The 15,272-nt window shown below is 41.1% G+C and overlaps 1 protein-coding gene across 1 annotated transcript; it reads left to right on the forward strand.

Moving 5' to 3' along the window:
• The first annotated feature begins 13,780 nt into the window (after window positions 1-13,780).
• On the forward strand, window positions 13,781-15,040 carry cldn5b (claudin 5b). Its single transcript, XM_051413139.1, has one exon. It carries the CDS (start codon window positions 13,947-13,949, stop codon window positions 14,592-14,594), a length of 648 nt encoding a protein of 215 aa, XP_051269099.1. The 5' UTR covers window positions 13,781-13,946; the 3' UTR covers window positions 14,595-15,040.
• The last annotated feature ends 232 nt before the right edge of the window (window positions 15,041-15,272 follow it).

Here is a 15,272-nt window from a genome sequence, read left to right on the forward strand (position 1 = left end):
CTTGTTTTAAAGTACTTTTTACTGGATATTTATGAATACAAACAACAATAAATATGACAAAATTAACTCAGCGTCATTTAAATCAAGAATATTTACCTATTGGTATGTTTTAATTTTCACTTTCAACATTTATTTAAGGTTAAATTAATTAATTAATCTTATTTTACAGCGTAGCCATAAATCAACCAAACACCTTGTTTTTAAGTAAGTTGTAATTAAAAATCCCTTTAATTGTAAAGAAAAAGCTTCCCTGAACTCATTGTAGTAACATTCATTGAACATTAGAAAATGTTATAATTCAAAAAGATTAAACATTTTTACTAAACCAAAACATTTGTTTGTGTTTATGTAGCCACACAGTCAGACCTGCCAATCATGTCCCTGCTTCCTGTTTGTCAAACACTTCCTAATCAATCACAGAGTGGATACTCCCGAGCGATCAGTGACAGTAAGTGATTCAAACAGACACCAGCTTTGTCCTGACGGCTACCTGCAGGAGGAGGCGAACAATGACGAGAGCGTGGGACTGGAGGCGGGAGCAGGCCGCCATAACTGACTCTGTTTCCTGTGCGAGCTGCTCGGGTGCTTTAGACAATGAGCGACCTCCCCCCCCAACATAACCAAAACGGATTTCTTCTGATCTCAGGGGGGAGGCTTTAGGTCCACAGTGACCTCTGCACACCAACAAACTAACACTGTGATCGCTTTTTATGTGTCTGTAATGCACACGGTGCTGAAATCTGTTTAAAAGTTCACAGATTTCATGTTTATTTTAAAGATTTTTATGGAAATATTAATGCAATTACAAAAATATCCTGTCAATTTAAATGCATAATGCAAAATAACATGAAAAATAATGTAATTATTTTATCCTTTACACTGTGATTGTAAATAATCATAAAATTACTGCTTATTTAAAGAAAAATTACTTTTTTTCCCACATAAAAAGATTAAAATACATTTGGAAATCTATAATTTAGAGTTTATTTAATAGAAATTCAGGTTTAATATTGTTAAAATGTTTCTAAAATATTAGTGACAACATTAAAAAAAGTATTTGTTATGTAATTTTACATGGATTTGTTTGTTAACTGATGGATATCTTGTATAATTATGGAACAAAAATCTTGAATAATTGTTGTTTATCAGTGTATAAGCATTGGTAAACTGTCCAAATACAGTTTTTATCAGTGAAAACAGCAATAATTACTCTAATTTCACAGATAATGACTTTTATTACAGTTCTATAACTTTTAAAATTCACATTAAAATAAGAAATATCAAATAATAACAGCACTCTGCTGTAAATGTAAGCCTGATATTTGTATTATAGCAGAGTTCGCCTGTATTTATAGATCATTGCATTGGTTTTACAGTGTAAATATCTTTAATTAAACAGTAAAAAGACAAAAAAGAAGCAAAATTAAAGGTAGAAACTGTATTTCAATGATTTTATTCACTGTTATTTCACAGTCTCTTTAATAAAGCCCACACGGTGCTGCAGCTCGGTCTCTTTCGGCACTCGCGGCTCAGTCATGGCATCGAGCAGCTTTAATGTAATAAACTGGGATTAACGTGAGCCGTTTGGCCTCGAGGTCACAGACCGACATAATAAACTGGAGTTTAGTGGTTTAATCTGCGTTAGCTGACAGTGAACGCCAAGAAATGTCCTCACAGTATCATCATTAGAGAGTCCAGCTCCTATAAAGTACTTTAACAGGAACCGAGCTCATAATGACATTCATTATATTGGATGTAATATAACTGTAAGGGATGAACAGGAGGGATGATTACAGCAAGCAAAACCTGTTTTAATGCTTAAATGTGCTCCTGATAACTGTTTATAGACAGACAAATAGAGAATTATAGCCTTTTAATATCTCTCTCCTCTTTATATTTATTAGTAAAAGCTTTAAAGGTTAAATAACAGGACTGCTCAGTGAAATGCAGTCGCAGCCTCCTCCATGTTACACACAGAAAACAATAAAATAGGCAATACAATATAACAAAGGATATAAAAGAAGCACTTAAGGTAGAAATAAAAAGGAAAATTCTAAAAAGATTCACAGATATACGAACACATATCTAAATATACACTGTTAAAACTGATGAGTCAGTTCAACTCAAACTGTTTAAGTTTAACTGACTCATTAACTTATTAACTTCACATTTTTGAGTTGGGTTTATTTAATGTGAATGAGTCCAAAAGTCTGAGACCACAGATTCTATTTGATCTATTTTGCATTTGTTTCGAGTGTAATCATGTTTTATTTTATTACAATATATCAGCTTAACAATTTAAATGAAAAGTTTAGTCTTGAATGTTTGTGAATTATCAGAATATTTTAGTATTTGCTCCCCCAACATGCACACAAGCTGCATGACCCACGCATGAGCTGATAATGTTCCTGAGAGCTTCCTGTGTTGCACCAGAATATTTATCTTTCTCAGTCTTTAAGAGTTCCCGTAAATGTTCACTACGGTTGAGATCAGGACTCGTCGGTCTTCCATCAGTTCTTGCAAAGCTTTGAGGCAAACCAGAGGGTAAAGCCTGTTCTCTGTCTCGTAACGTAATGTTAGCTCTCTGGTATTAGGAAGGACCTCAGCTGTTACCACTGAGCTGTGCTTATAAAAAAACTTTAGAGTTTGACTGAAAAATGCATGGAAATATAAAATAATGATCTTGTCTGTGTTCTTTGACAAGTGGCCGTGGTATAAGCGGGATAATGCCATTCAAGGAGTCCGTTATCAGGAGTTAATGGACTTCGTGGAGGCAACCGTCGTCCATTCATTCCTGATAATGAACAACCTTACACAGACAGTAAGATATTTCCAGCATGAACAGAAGGATAAACAGAGTGAGACATTATATATACATTATACAATGTAGAGTGAATAAGGGTGATAGTGCACACAAACTGTGAGCTCAGTGTGCGTTTGTGGCGTTTCCTCCCCACAGACAGAGATCGGGGTCACACAATGACTCCAGTTAGGAAGCAGGCTAACGCAGGAAGGCCGCAGCACAGCACCGTACAATAGCTCATCACATGTGCTCCGCGCCGATTCCACGGCCGCCGGCGAGCACGCCACCTCGCAGGAGGAAGTGCTGTATTGTTGTGAGTTCCCCTGGTGGAGGGACAATGGAGGGGGAGGTGGGGGAGGAGGAGAGAGAGCGAAAACATTTTTATTTATTCTGTGAAAAAGACGCAGGATTACAGAGAAAACCCACTGAATTATTTATTGTTCTGCTCCAGTGGAGGAAAGTGACATTTACAACTACTTCACTACAGTTTTCACTCATTTATCCAACAGCTGGAGTTACTTTGTAGAAGATTTTACATTAAAAAAACATGATAAAGAGTTTTTTTAGTGTGTGACAATAAAACTTCTTACATGGTTTTCTGTGATAGAAACACTCGACCTCGATGTCTCACACAGCAGAATTTACTGAGGCCCAAATCTGAAGTCAGATACTGGTCCCAAATACGGTCATACACTTTAAAAAATAATGCCTTAATCTAAAAAGTGTAAAAGGTAATTGGTTGCATTGGACTTTATTAAGTAGAATAAACACTGTAACATTAGTTAACATGAACCCAACATAATCAAGTTAATAATACTGATATTACTTTGTTAGATTAACTTAATTTTCTTGGTAAACGCAACTCACTCGCACGTGATCCTGAACTTAATTAAAACAAATACAGGTTACTTTTAGCAACCTATAAATAAGTTTACTTTAGTTTTACTCCATTAAACTGATTCCAGGCTTCAAACCTGAATAAATTCTCAAACATTACTTTATCACATAAATAGACTTTACTGTAAATACAAACAACAAATTCAGAAGAACAAGATGAAAAGACAAGTTTAAGATTACAGCATTTATTTAATTCTTATTTACGCAGTTGTGCAAAGATCTGATTGGAGATTGGTTTACATAAAGGTCAAAGCTGAAACGACTACAGTTTATTAATATGGGAACAAAATAGTTTGTTTTCTAGTTTTTATTTTAAAAAGGGAGTTTTGGTTTTATCATTTCAAAACAAAAATCCGTCTGCTGCTGTACACTGATGATAACTAATCTCATCCTCCATGGAAACAGCTCACCTCTCGTCCCTGCAGTGACGGTATAAACCTGTAGCCGCTACCGGACCTGAATACCTGGATGGGTCTCGCACCTGGACGTGTCAAACTGGTTCGATAGCGCCCCCTAAAGAGCGATGGCGGCGGCACGTTTCACTAATATGTATGTGTCACGTCCACAAAGCCTCTTGGACTCACCAAACCAAACAGGAAGTTTGAATTAAGTGGTCGTCTTTGGCGATTTGAACGGTTTGAACACCGAATCTTGATCACAAGCATTAACACTTGTAGGAAGCTTTATGAATAGTTCTTCCACTGCTGCTCCGTTTGTTTGTGTGGTTGTGTTTCCTGCTCTCTATGAAGTCAGTATGTGGGTCAGAGCACCAGGAATAACCAGGATAGAGACGCCAACAGCGAGAGAGAGAGATAACCAAACGGTCGTTTTCATTTATCGGAGCGTTTGGAGACTTCCAAAGTGGTTGAAAATCTTTCAGATTAGATGTGAATGAAAGCCAGAGGGCAGACAGGGGAGGACGTGGAGGCCCAGAAAGACAAAAAGGAACAAGGAGAAAAAGGAGGTTTTGTGTGTTATCTCTGTGATTGTGTCCACAGAGACAGGAAATGGTGCTGTTACACACAGGAAATGAGCCGATGGGACAGATAAGGCGGGAAAATGGCTCCGGAAATCAAAACAGGTTTGTGCTGGTGCAGCTGAGAGGACACGGGAACCTGTTTCAAGGGTCTCCTTTCTGTTTTATTCAGTAGTTGGCATCCACACTGCGACCACTTTGAGCTTGCGGGTATATTACACAGATCATTTCAGTTTAAAGCGTCATCCAACTGGAACAATCTTCCTCTTTCTCTTGTTTCAGGACATCTTTATTTTCTCATCAGAAAACAACTTACATTTTTGTAGAATCTGCAGAGCTCTCGATTTATTGTCCAGGTCACTTTATTGTTCATTAACTGAGTGTGAGCGGGAAAGGGCGAGCGAGTAGAATTTAATGATCGATCACAATTAAAGCAGGAAAAAAAGTTCTGACTTGGCCTGAAAAGGGCTTCTAATGATGTGCAAATGAACGCATATTTAATGAGACATTGCGTAATTTGTACAATTTAATGATAAAAAGTCATAGAAAGTCTTGTATTTGGTTCTATATTTAAGTAAAACTCATCAATAATGTTACTTTCTTTATTAAAAGTCATACTTATATGAATATTTCAACATTTTGACTGAATAATCTTTTGATAAAGACAATTTAAGGCCATTTTGTGTCCAGTCTGAACTCAGTGTTATTGATTAAAAGAGAGAATGATCACAATAAAAAAGTAAAGTCGAAATTATCCAAAATAAGAGTGTTCACATTCAGCAGCAGCAACAGACAGAAACAAACAGTCACAGGAAGCCAAGAGCATTAGCCTGATTACTCCTTCAGGTCAACATGAACGTGCCTCTGGGCCTCGACCTCCATGTTCACTCACATGTTCACACGTCTCATTGTTATTGTTAAAGAGAGCACGAGTGACGTTTCCAACAATGTTCAAACTCTTCAAATATCCCCTTTGTGCCTGCGTCAGCGTTGTGGTTGTCTGCCAGAAGCTGTCATACATTGACTGTTGATCCAGTCTGAAGCCACATTGTTACCATCCACTGTTTAGATCTTGGTGCTTTTTAACTCTAGATTTCAACCGGATGAAGGATTTTAGTCATCGGACGTTTGGATCTTCACGTGTTTAAAAGCTGCATAAAATTAAATATAATTAACCTAAATAAAAAATAGTGGTGTTGTAATGGCCATCTTCTAATCTTGAGAAGGGATTACAACCACTCTGAAGGTTTCACTTTGTATGAGATGCCGTAATCATTTATGATTTATGATTAATAATGTCTCTCACTGCTGTGTTTCATTGTTATTCAGTTCATAGACAGGCAGCCTTTGTGCTGAGTCAGCAGGGTTGGGTAGGAACCACTGACAGTATATAATGTGTAGTGGACAGAGCTTCCAGGTCTGTGAAGTAAAGTCATCGCTCGTCTGGATCTTAAGTTATCAGAGAAACAAGCTGAGCTAACGTTAGCAGCAGCTCGGCTCGCAGCCCCTCCGGAACGTCTTTCTCCAACAGGATGTATATATGTTATATCTTTAGATTCATTTCCAATAATTGCTACTGTAGATATTAAATATTTAATACATAAACTGAAGCATATTGTTTGTAGACCCTTCAGTTCTGCTAGCTTCCTCCCCTCTTGCTGAGTCAGCGGCTGCTTTATTGTAGCATCGTTATCTCTGATTGGCTCTTAAATGTTACTCTTACACTTCGCTGTTCGTTGGATTAACTTTATAAATAAATGTGTTCTTCTAACCCTGTTTGAATTTTAAATAAAAACACGCCCAAACTTTATTCCTCGTTATCAGCGTCCTGTGCAGCGGTGCGAGGGGTTTTCAGTGTTTACTGCACAGAAAGTGATGTGTGGTGTTTAAAGCTGGACCACACCTTCTGTAATTACTCTCAATCTTTCAGTTTTAGTCATGAGGTCTCTCAACCTCCCTTATATAGACTGAATCAGACCTCTGGTATCTGCCCGGGGGGTCTGGAGGGGGGGGGTTCGCCCGCTGACTCATTGGGATGCAGCAGCAGATAAACACCAACAGGGTGGAGGAAGAGCTGGGCTGCCAAGATAAAGTCTTTAATAACCACAACAGGAGCAAATCTGAGCAGAAACACTACATATACCCCCCCGCCCGTGTTCGTGTGTCTCCAGCAGACTAAAACTAGCTCAGTGATGGGCTTAAATAATAAAAAATACATCTGATTGCCACATTCAGCTTTTTTCAGAGTTAAGGCAACTTAAAATGAAATTAAGTTGAACAAATGTTACTACATTGGGAGTTTGCTTTTCCTCTACAATCAAAGGTATTTTTAATTACCACTAAATTAATATTTGGTAGAAGAAAAACATGTTTTTTGGTTGATTTGGGAAGTAAATAGTTGAAACTGATCAAAAAAAGTAAAACAAACTCAGTTTTTTAAGTTAAAAAACATTCTTGATCGAGTAGCTTTAGTAATTTTAACTGACACTGAGTTAATTTTGTAATTTTTATTTGTGCCATGAAAACAAAATATAGAGTAAAAAGTATTTAATCAGGAATGTTTCTGTAACTTAAAGTTAGTGTCACTAATAAAAGCTGCTTCATCCAGAATCTTTTATAATTTAAATTTGAGTTTCTGTAACTTAAAATCTTCAATGTAATCAGTTTCAACTGTTGTTTTATATATAATAAAAATAAATTAAAAAATTAGTTTGAGCTAGTTTTCCCTCAGTATTTATGTCAACACAACTCATTGAAATAATGTTTGCAACTTAAAGGGTTTATATAAATCAGTTAATCAGAACAATGCATTTAGGTAAGTGGTGGTGATAGATCCACTGAGTGCTGCAGCTTTAAAATCAACCCTAACTGGTAACCAGCAAAGAGAGGCTACAACAGGGCTGATGGAACCAGCTGAAGTCCGAACACAGAGAACTGCAAAGAGCGTGGATGAGAGAGAAAGAATCTGATCTGTGAGATGCTCCTCGTTTCACTTTGATGTCAAATAACGATAATAATCCTGATGACGGATGACCGAGCGTTCGATGATGATGATGATGATGGCCTTTTCAGATGAAGGCCAGAGGTAGCAGGTAGCAGGTGTTGTTGGTCGTCGTGGACGTCAACAACATTCCTGCAGAGAAACACAATCAGGTCTCGGCCTGGAAAGCTCGTTAAGTCTCGAGCGCACTCACACGAGCACGCGAGGGGAATGAAGTCATGATATCACGTAGTAGGTGAGTGGGTCATGAAAACGGCGTTCCTGTTGGCGATGTTAATCAAGGCGGGGACCGTGATCACTGCCGGCAGAATGAAAACAACAGTGTGTGTGTGTGTGTATATGTGTCCTCAGAGGGCCAGATGCTTCCTCTCCTCTATACGGCCAAGTGTTTACAGCTTCCAGCTCCGACAGATACCGACACTCAGCTCTGGTACACGCACACACTGATCCACTGGCTGCAGAACAAACTGTATAAAGTCTACATTAAAGTCCTTAAAAGGTCATCGGCCCCTTGCACCTCGTTAATAAGCCCAGAATCTATGAATATGCTCATGTATTTGTAAAGTTTTCCTGCTGGACACGAGGAATTTACAGCTGGTGGTTAACATGGAGGATCTAAACACTAAAACCACTTGCTGAATAGATCTGGGATTCAACCTCATATCTTTCATACTGTAAACACAGATGTGTCCTCGACCACAATGAAGGACGACTCAACCTGTACTCGAAACACATCGTCTGATTGGTTCACTGTGATGACCGAACCATTATATCACCAGACTCCCTTAAAAAAACATCCAATTTTGGGAGTTATTGAGTGAGAAGAGACTTTATAAACTTTGTGAAACGTTATCTATGACAGATTGTTCATTATTTGGGCCTTCTTGTAAATTCGGGAAAAGTTATCTCCGAACATGTTAACTAGATGGCGGTCCAACATGATATCATAACCACAGTCTGTTAGCGCCATAGTTACAACAATTCACTAAGAAGCTGTCATACATTGAGCATTCAGCTCTCTGTCCAACAGTTCAACACATACAGTGAGTTAAAGCTCTAATAAGGAAGATTTCTGCATCAAACTGTGAATAAAGTTTAGCAGCAACTCGGTTCTCAGCCCCTCCGGGACGTCCTTTGTCTGTCCAACAGTGTGGGAGAAGCAGTGATTTTTAAGGTGGAACTGCTTTATTCAGTGTGTTTAAGGTGGAACTGCTTAATTCAGTGTGTTTGGTGGTTTTAATCAGCGGGTCTGTTTGTGTTGGAGAGGAGGAGACCTCTGTGGATCATTGGGCTCCCGGTAGAAACCTCCTGAACCATGAACACTGAAGGAATCCTAACCGGGAGAAGCTGACTGCAATGACACCAATGGAGGTGACTTCAGTTATTTTATATTTCTTATATTGTTTTGCAGTTTGTGTACAAGAAATCAACTCTTCAGTGAACTAAACTCAAATGATCTCAGCTCCTATCTGTGGAATTCTGAAGTAGATTTCTTGTCCTTTTTGAGTCTGCTGGGAATTCTTAGCATTATATTTGCAGTATCTTGATTAAAAGCTGCAGTATAACAGAACAGTAATGAAATGAATCAGTCTGAACTTCATAAACACTTTTCTGGCTCTCGAGTGTGTGAAGCTGACTGACAGCTGCGGGGCCGCTTGCTGACGTGTCGGCGGCTGGTGGGAGGGCTGAGATGCAGCAGCGTTAGGATGTCCTGTCTCTTATCACTTCCCTTCGACTCCATTGTTCTCCGAGCCGCCGGGAATATTCTCCTCCTCCTTTTCCACATCAGCTGTTTTTATTATCCACAATGAAATGTCACCTGCTGGCGCTCGGAGAGATGCGAGGCCTTGGCATTTTGTTGAGTTGTGCGTCTGTCCGGTACCAATATTTGGTACGTGGGCCGGCGGTTTGGTTCAAGATGCCTTTAATGTTGGTCTTAAGTGTTGGTAATATAATGTGTGTGTGTGTGTGTGTGTGTGTGTGTGTGTGTGTGTGTGTGTGTGTGACCTTGTTGATCTGAATTGTCCTGTGCAGCAGAAGAACAGGAGGATTGTGCAGGGCAACAACAGTGACTCACTCTTTCTTTTACCACAGGTGTGTGCGCTCACGTTGCTGAATGTTGTTTGATTCAAGGTGAAATTAATAAACTCATTAAAAAGATTCTCGTTGTGTCGCAGCCGATGTTTCTGAAGGTCAAAACTCCAGCAACTCTGGATCTCAACCTTTTTCCTTAAATATTTACAGAGTCACATGGTGTCTCTCTCCCTCTGCCTGTGTTGTATCGCAGCCTCTCTGTGGTTTGTTTCCATAGCCGGTCTGCTCCGACTGAAACTGCTGTTTTTATCATCTACGTCAGTGAATTAAGGATTTATTTCCACCAAACCAGAGTTGGTGATTGTTGGAAACACTAACAGAGACGCTTTTAATGAGTTTTATTCTGTTTCTGTCTGATTGTTTTGGTCTGAGATGCTGGTGCTCTAGTGTGACATCCAGTGGTGGATTTTGTATATTTAACCTTTAAGGGAGCTCTTTTCTATTATTGACTACATTTTATGAATATTTTATTTTATTTTTAATGCTTTTTATTCAATTTTCTGTCAGTTTTATGTATCTTTGTCATACTATTCCAAACTAATAAATTAATTATGGAGTGGTAGGTGTGGCACAGATTTGTTTGTTTGTTTGCGTGTGTGTGTGGTTGCTTGATTTGTGTTTTTTTTTTTTAAAATGCACAACATTAAATAGTGATTAAACACCTTTATTAGTATGTTTATGTTCCTGTACAGTTGCTTTTAACCGATGAGTTGTTGTTTTCTTACTGTGTGTGTGTTTGTCACTGCTCCGGGTCGAGCAGGATCGATGCCTCACGCTCCTGTTTTTTATTCTTCTATGGCACATCATAAAGTTATAAGTGTTGTATATCCCTGCAAAGAGGTCTCATTGTTCTATCAGCAGACTGTGTTCAGGTCTTCTCTGTGTCCTTATCCTGTGAGATTGAGTTTATATCGTAAATAATAATCTAAACTTCATAAATAACAAGAACAAGTTAACCAATACAGCTACATTTGGATGGAAACCTAGTGATTCATTCAGTGTAGAATATAAAATGACTAACTGAGCAGCCCCCTGTATCACACACAGTATAAGTAGCTGTACTCACGGGGCTTTATTGCTTTAACAAGCCGTTGACTCAGACTGGAGGAAATCCCAACACTAGAAAGTCATCAAGCAGCCCTGATAAGAGAGAGAAGCCGTGTGTTATCGAGCCTTTAATGCTCACTGTGCCTCCTCTTCCTCCTCTGACTAATCTCCACCTGTTAGAACAAACGGAGGATGTGACACATTCATGTAGCTCAGAGTCGCAGTCGTCCTATGTGGATCCACTTTCATTATGAGCTACTGATTAGGGTCATTATTAGTCAGTTGAGTATTTTTCAGATCTATCGGATCGTACTGCGAGCAGGAGAGTGTCCATGTTGAGGTGGCATCAAGTATGTGTCTCAGCTTTCCAGTCATTCCCAATTTAAACACTGTTTATGGATCCCAGTCTGCACTAAAACCACATTGGATTAGCATGAAGTGTCTGCACAGTGGCGACTCATGGGTACCAATTTTTGACAATACTCCATTACCATTCAGTCTTACGGAGAAACGAGTCGACTTCTCAGTTGATTTATTCCCTCAGTAAACAGTTTCCTGATGAGTTTCTGGTCTCAGTCTCTAGTTTCAGTCTTCTTCCATACAGCATGATGTTCATTTAGTAACTGATGGTCCCATTTAGAGTAAAACAGACCATAAAGCAGGGTATGCTTTAGGGCGGGGCTACCTTGTGATTGACAGCTCATTCTCAGTGAGTCCGTCCAGCTCAACGCACCAAACTCAGATCAAACTGTCAAACAGTGCTGATCAGATATGGATCCAGATTCTGTTGTTGACTATTTCTCTCCTCAAACCTGTTAAACAAACATATTTTACTGTTTATCTGGAATACCAGATCCTGTGTGAGCAGGCGAGCCGCCAATGAGAGCAGCTCAACTCGCTTTACGTGACCTCCGCTGGCTCCAACAAACTGTCATGGTAACAACCAAAACGCCGAACTCAAGGCTTCAAAATAAGAATCCACAAACCGATGGTTGACGTCACAATAGTTTCCCACTTTGTACCCATAGAAATCATTTTAATTCAGACATCTTGAGGTCAGAGGTCAATAGTGCTCTTTGAAAATGACCATGCCAGTTTTTCCATCTCCAACATTTTGCCTCAGTATGGAACATTATGACCCCCCCTTCCCAACATGCTAGCATAACATGGTTGGTACCAGTGGATGCGTTGGATCGTCTAGTTTTATATGATACCAGAAAACAAAAGGTTAAAGGGTCCCGGTAACGGCCCAGAATGCTTTGCTTTCTCATCACAGTGTAGAGGACGTGTTTGTGGGGTCTGTACTTATCTCTGCTGAGTTCACTTAAAGTACAAAAACAAAAAGAGAGTTGAGTGAATTTTTCAACAACACAGCGGAGAAACAATGGAGCGTTCATCCTGTGAGCGCTGGTGAGGACGAAATGAGAGAAATCTGTGTCACGGTTTCAGGAGCCTTCAGCTCTCTGTCCAACAGTTCAACACATACAGTGAGTTAAAGCTCTAATAAGGAAGATTTCTGCATCAAACTGTGGATAACGTCTGTGTTCGGTTGTTGTGGTTGTCTGCCAGAAGCTGTCACACACTGACTGTTTATCCAGTCTGCAGCCATATTTTTACCATCCACTGTTTAGATCTTGGTGCTTTTTAACTCGGATGAAGGATTTTAGTCATCGGACGTCTGGATCTTAAGTAACATCTTCTATTTCTGCCTCATTACAAAAAACAAATACCCCCAAAAAACACATTTTTACAGCGTTTTTATCCTGATAAACTTCACAGAAAAGACTATTTCCAAATGTGTGTTCTTGCTTTCTCTGTAAGATCCTTCATGGTTTCCTTGGACAGATAAAAGTGGAGCACGATGGGAAAACTGGGAGACTCACTACGGCCGGATCTGAACCCAGGATGTGGCTTTGCATTATTCTCCTCAGAGCACCGGACCAACAGGAAGTGCCCGTATCTGATCCACAACGTCTGCAAGCAGGTTCATGTTTACTTTACGCAGAGAGTGCGTTCTATATTATTATTAGGGATCGAGCACTGACAAGTGCAAGACCCTATTGTTCCTGAAGGAATTATTATTATTTTTAGCCGCCTTCTAACGCATATTTGACCCCCGCAGCATTCTCAAAAAGTCATGAAAATTTGCACAAAATTCAAATGTAGCGAAAATACCGATATGACATTGTCCCCGTGCACGGGCGCCGCCAAATGGCGAAAGCCACGCCCCCAGAATCAGCCCCCAAGACACGTAAGGCCGACATGTACGAAAATTGGTACGCATGTGTACCATGATAAAAGAAGCAGAAAAGCCTCAAGGACCCATACCTCAAACCCAACAGGAAGTTGGCCATTTTGGATTTTGTGGCCATTTTTGGCGATTTGCACACGTTGTATTTGAACGAACTCCTCCTAGGGCGTTTATCGGACCATCTAAACACATTCACTATTAAAAGTTGTGCTCTTCAGGAGCCCCACAGGGTTCGCCAAAGCTTCATGGAGGGGTAAATAAGAATTTATTAAAATAATAAGAATTTATTACTCATTACTCATTTAAAAAGTAATGTCATTACCTTACATATACCTCCCTGCCAACAGTAATTAGTTACTAGTTATATTACATTTCTGCTATTCCAACAAAAAGAGTAACTGTTTCCTTTCTCCCCAAATCCAGTTTTATTTATTAAAATCAAAGTAATGTGAATGTTTCCTCCACGATTACAGTTACTATAAAGTAATATAAGTACTAGTGATGAGTCACAGGTTATAGCATCAGGGAGAAGAAAACACTGAGTCATTCAAACAGACTGAAATATAAACAGGAAATAATCTGATTCTACACAGATCCTCTGAGTTTACTCTGAGGGAGCCCCCTGCAGCCCCCCCTGCAGCCCCCCCTGCAGCCGCTGATTGGCTCACACTGGGATGGGGGTGCAGTCTGCGCGCTGGTGCCATAAATGAGCCTCCTCGGAGCGCACGCACTCAGTGAGCAGAGTGGATGCTGAGCGCGCGCACTGACCGCTGATTGGACGCACAGACTCCCTGACTGCACCCCCCCACTCTCTCTCTCACACACACACACACACACACACACACACGGACTACCGGAGCCCCCCAACCACGGAGCCATGCTCGCCGCCTGTCTGGAGTTCCTCGGTTTGGCGCTGTGCGTCACGGGCTCGCTGCTGGTGATGGTCGCGTGCGGGCTGCCCACGTGGAAGGTGACCGCGTTCATCGACTCCAACATCGTGGTGGCGCAGACCATCTGGGACGGCCTGTGGATGTCCTGCGTGGTGCAGAGCACGGGCCAGATGCAGTGCAAGGTCCACGACTCGGTTCTGGCTCTGTCGGGGGACCTGCAGACTGCGCGCGCACTCACGGTGATCTCCGCCGTGCTCGGGGTGGTCGCGCTCACGGTGACGGTGGCCGGGGCGCAGTGCACCAACTGCATCAAGGATGAGGCGGTGAAGGCGAGGGTGGTGAACGCCGGGGGGGTGATCTACATCGTCAGCGGGCTCTTCGTGCTGGTCCCGCTCTGCTGGATGGCCAACAACATCATAGTGGACTTCCACGACCCGCAGGTTCCGTCGGCCAAGAAGCGGGAGATCGGGGCGGCGATCTACATCGGCTGGGCCGCCACCGCGCTGCTGCTGCTCGGGGGGACCCTGCTGTGCTGCTCCTTGTCACAGGGGGCCCGAGGAAACTACCCCATCAAATACGTCCCCACCAAGAGCATCACAGCCAACGGGGAGTTCGACAAGAAGCTTTATGTGTAAACTGAGACTCTGATGAGGGACTGAGGTCCGGATGATCCGGGTGGGGAGGATGCTGCTGGAGCTCCGACTCACTGTGGGTTCACTGTGGGCTCACTGTGGGTTTAATGTGGACTCACTTTGGGCTCACTTTGGGCTCAATGTGGGTTCAATGTGGGCTCAATGTGGGTTTAATGTGGACTCACTTTGGGCTCAATGTGGACTCACTTTGGGCTCACTTTGGGCTCACTGTGGGTTTAATGTGGACTCACTGTGGACTCACTTTGGGTTTAATGTGGACTCACTTTGGGTTCAATGTGGGTTTAATGTGGACTCACTTTGGACTCACTGGGTTCAATGTTGGCTCACTGTGGGTTTAATGTGGGCTCACTGTGGGTTCACTGTGGGTTTAATGTGGACTCACTGTGGACTCACTTTGGGCTCAATGTGGACTCACTGTGGGTTCAATGTGGTTTAATGTGTACTTGCTATGTGGGTTCAATGTGGGCTCACTGTGGGTTTAATGTGGGTTCACTGTGGGTTTAATGTGGACTCACTTTGGACTCACTTTGGGTTCAATGTGGACTCACGTTGGGCTCAATTTGGGTTTAATGTGGACTCACTTTGGGTTTAAGTAACAAACTCAATTCAGTTCAAAAGGATTCTTGATGAAGCAGCTTTTATTTTGTTTTCAGTGTCACT

Source organism: Dicentrarchus labrax, unplaced genomic scaffold, assembly GCF_905237075.1.
Source record: "Dicentrarchus labrax unplaced genomic scaffold, dlabrax2021, whole genome shotgun sequence".
NCBI classification, from domain to species: Eukaryota; Metazoa; Chordata; class Actinopteri; family Moronidae; genus Dicentrarchus; species Dicentrarchus labrax.

Excerpts from the sequence above, each read along its gene's own strand:
- cldn5b (XM_051413139.1), top strand. The coding sequence starts at position 13,947 with ATGCTCGCCGCCTGTCTGGAGTTCCTCGGTTTGGCGCTGTGCGTCACG.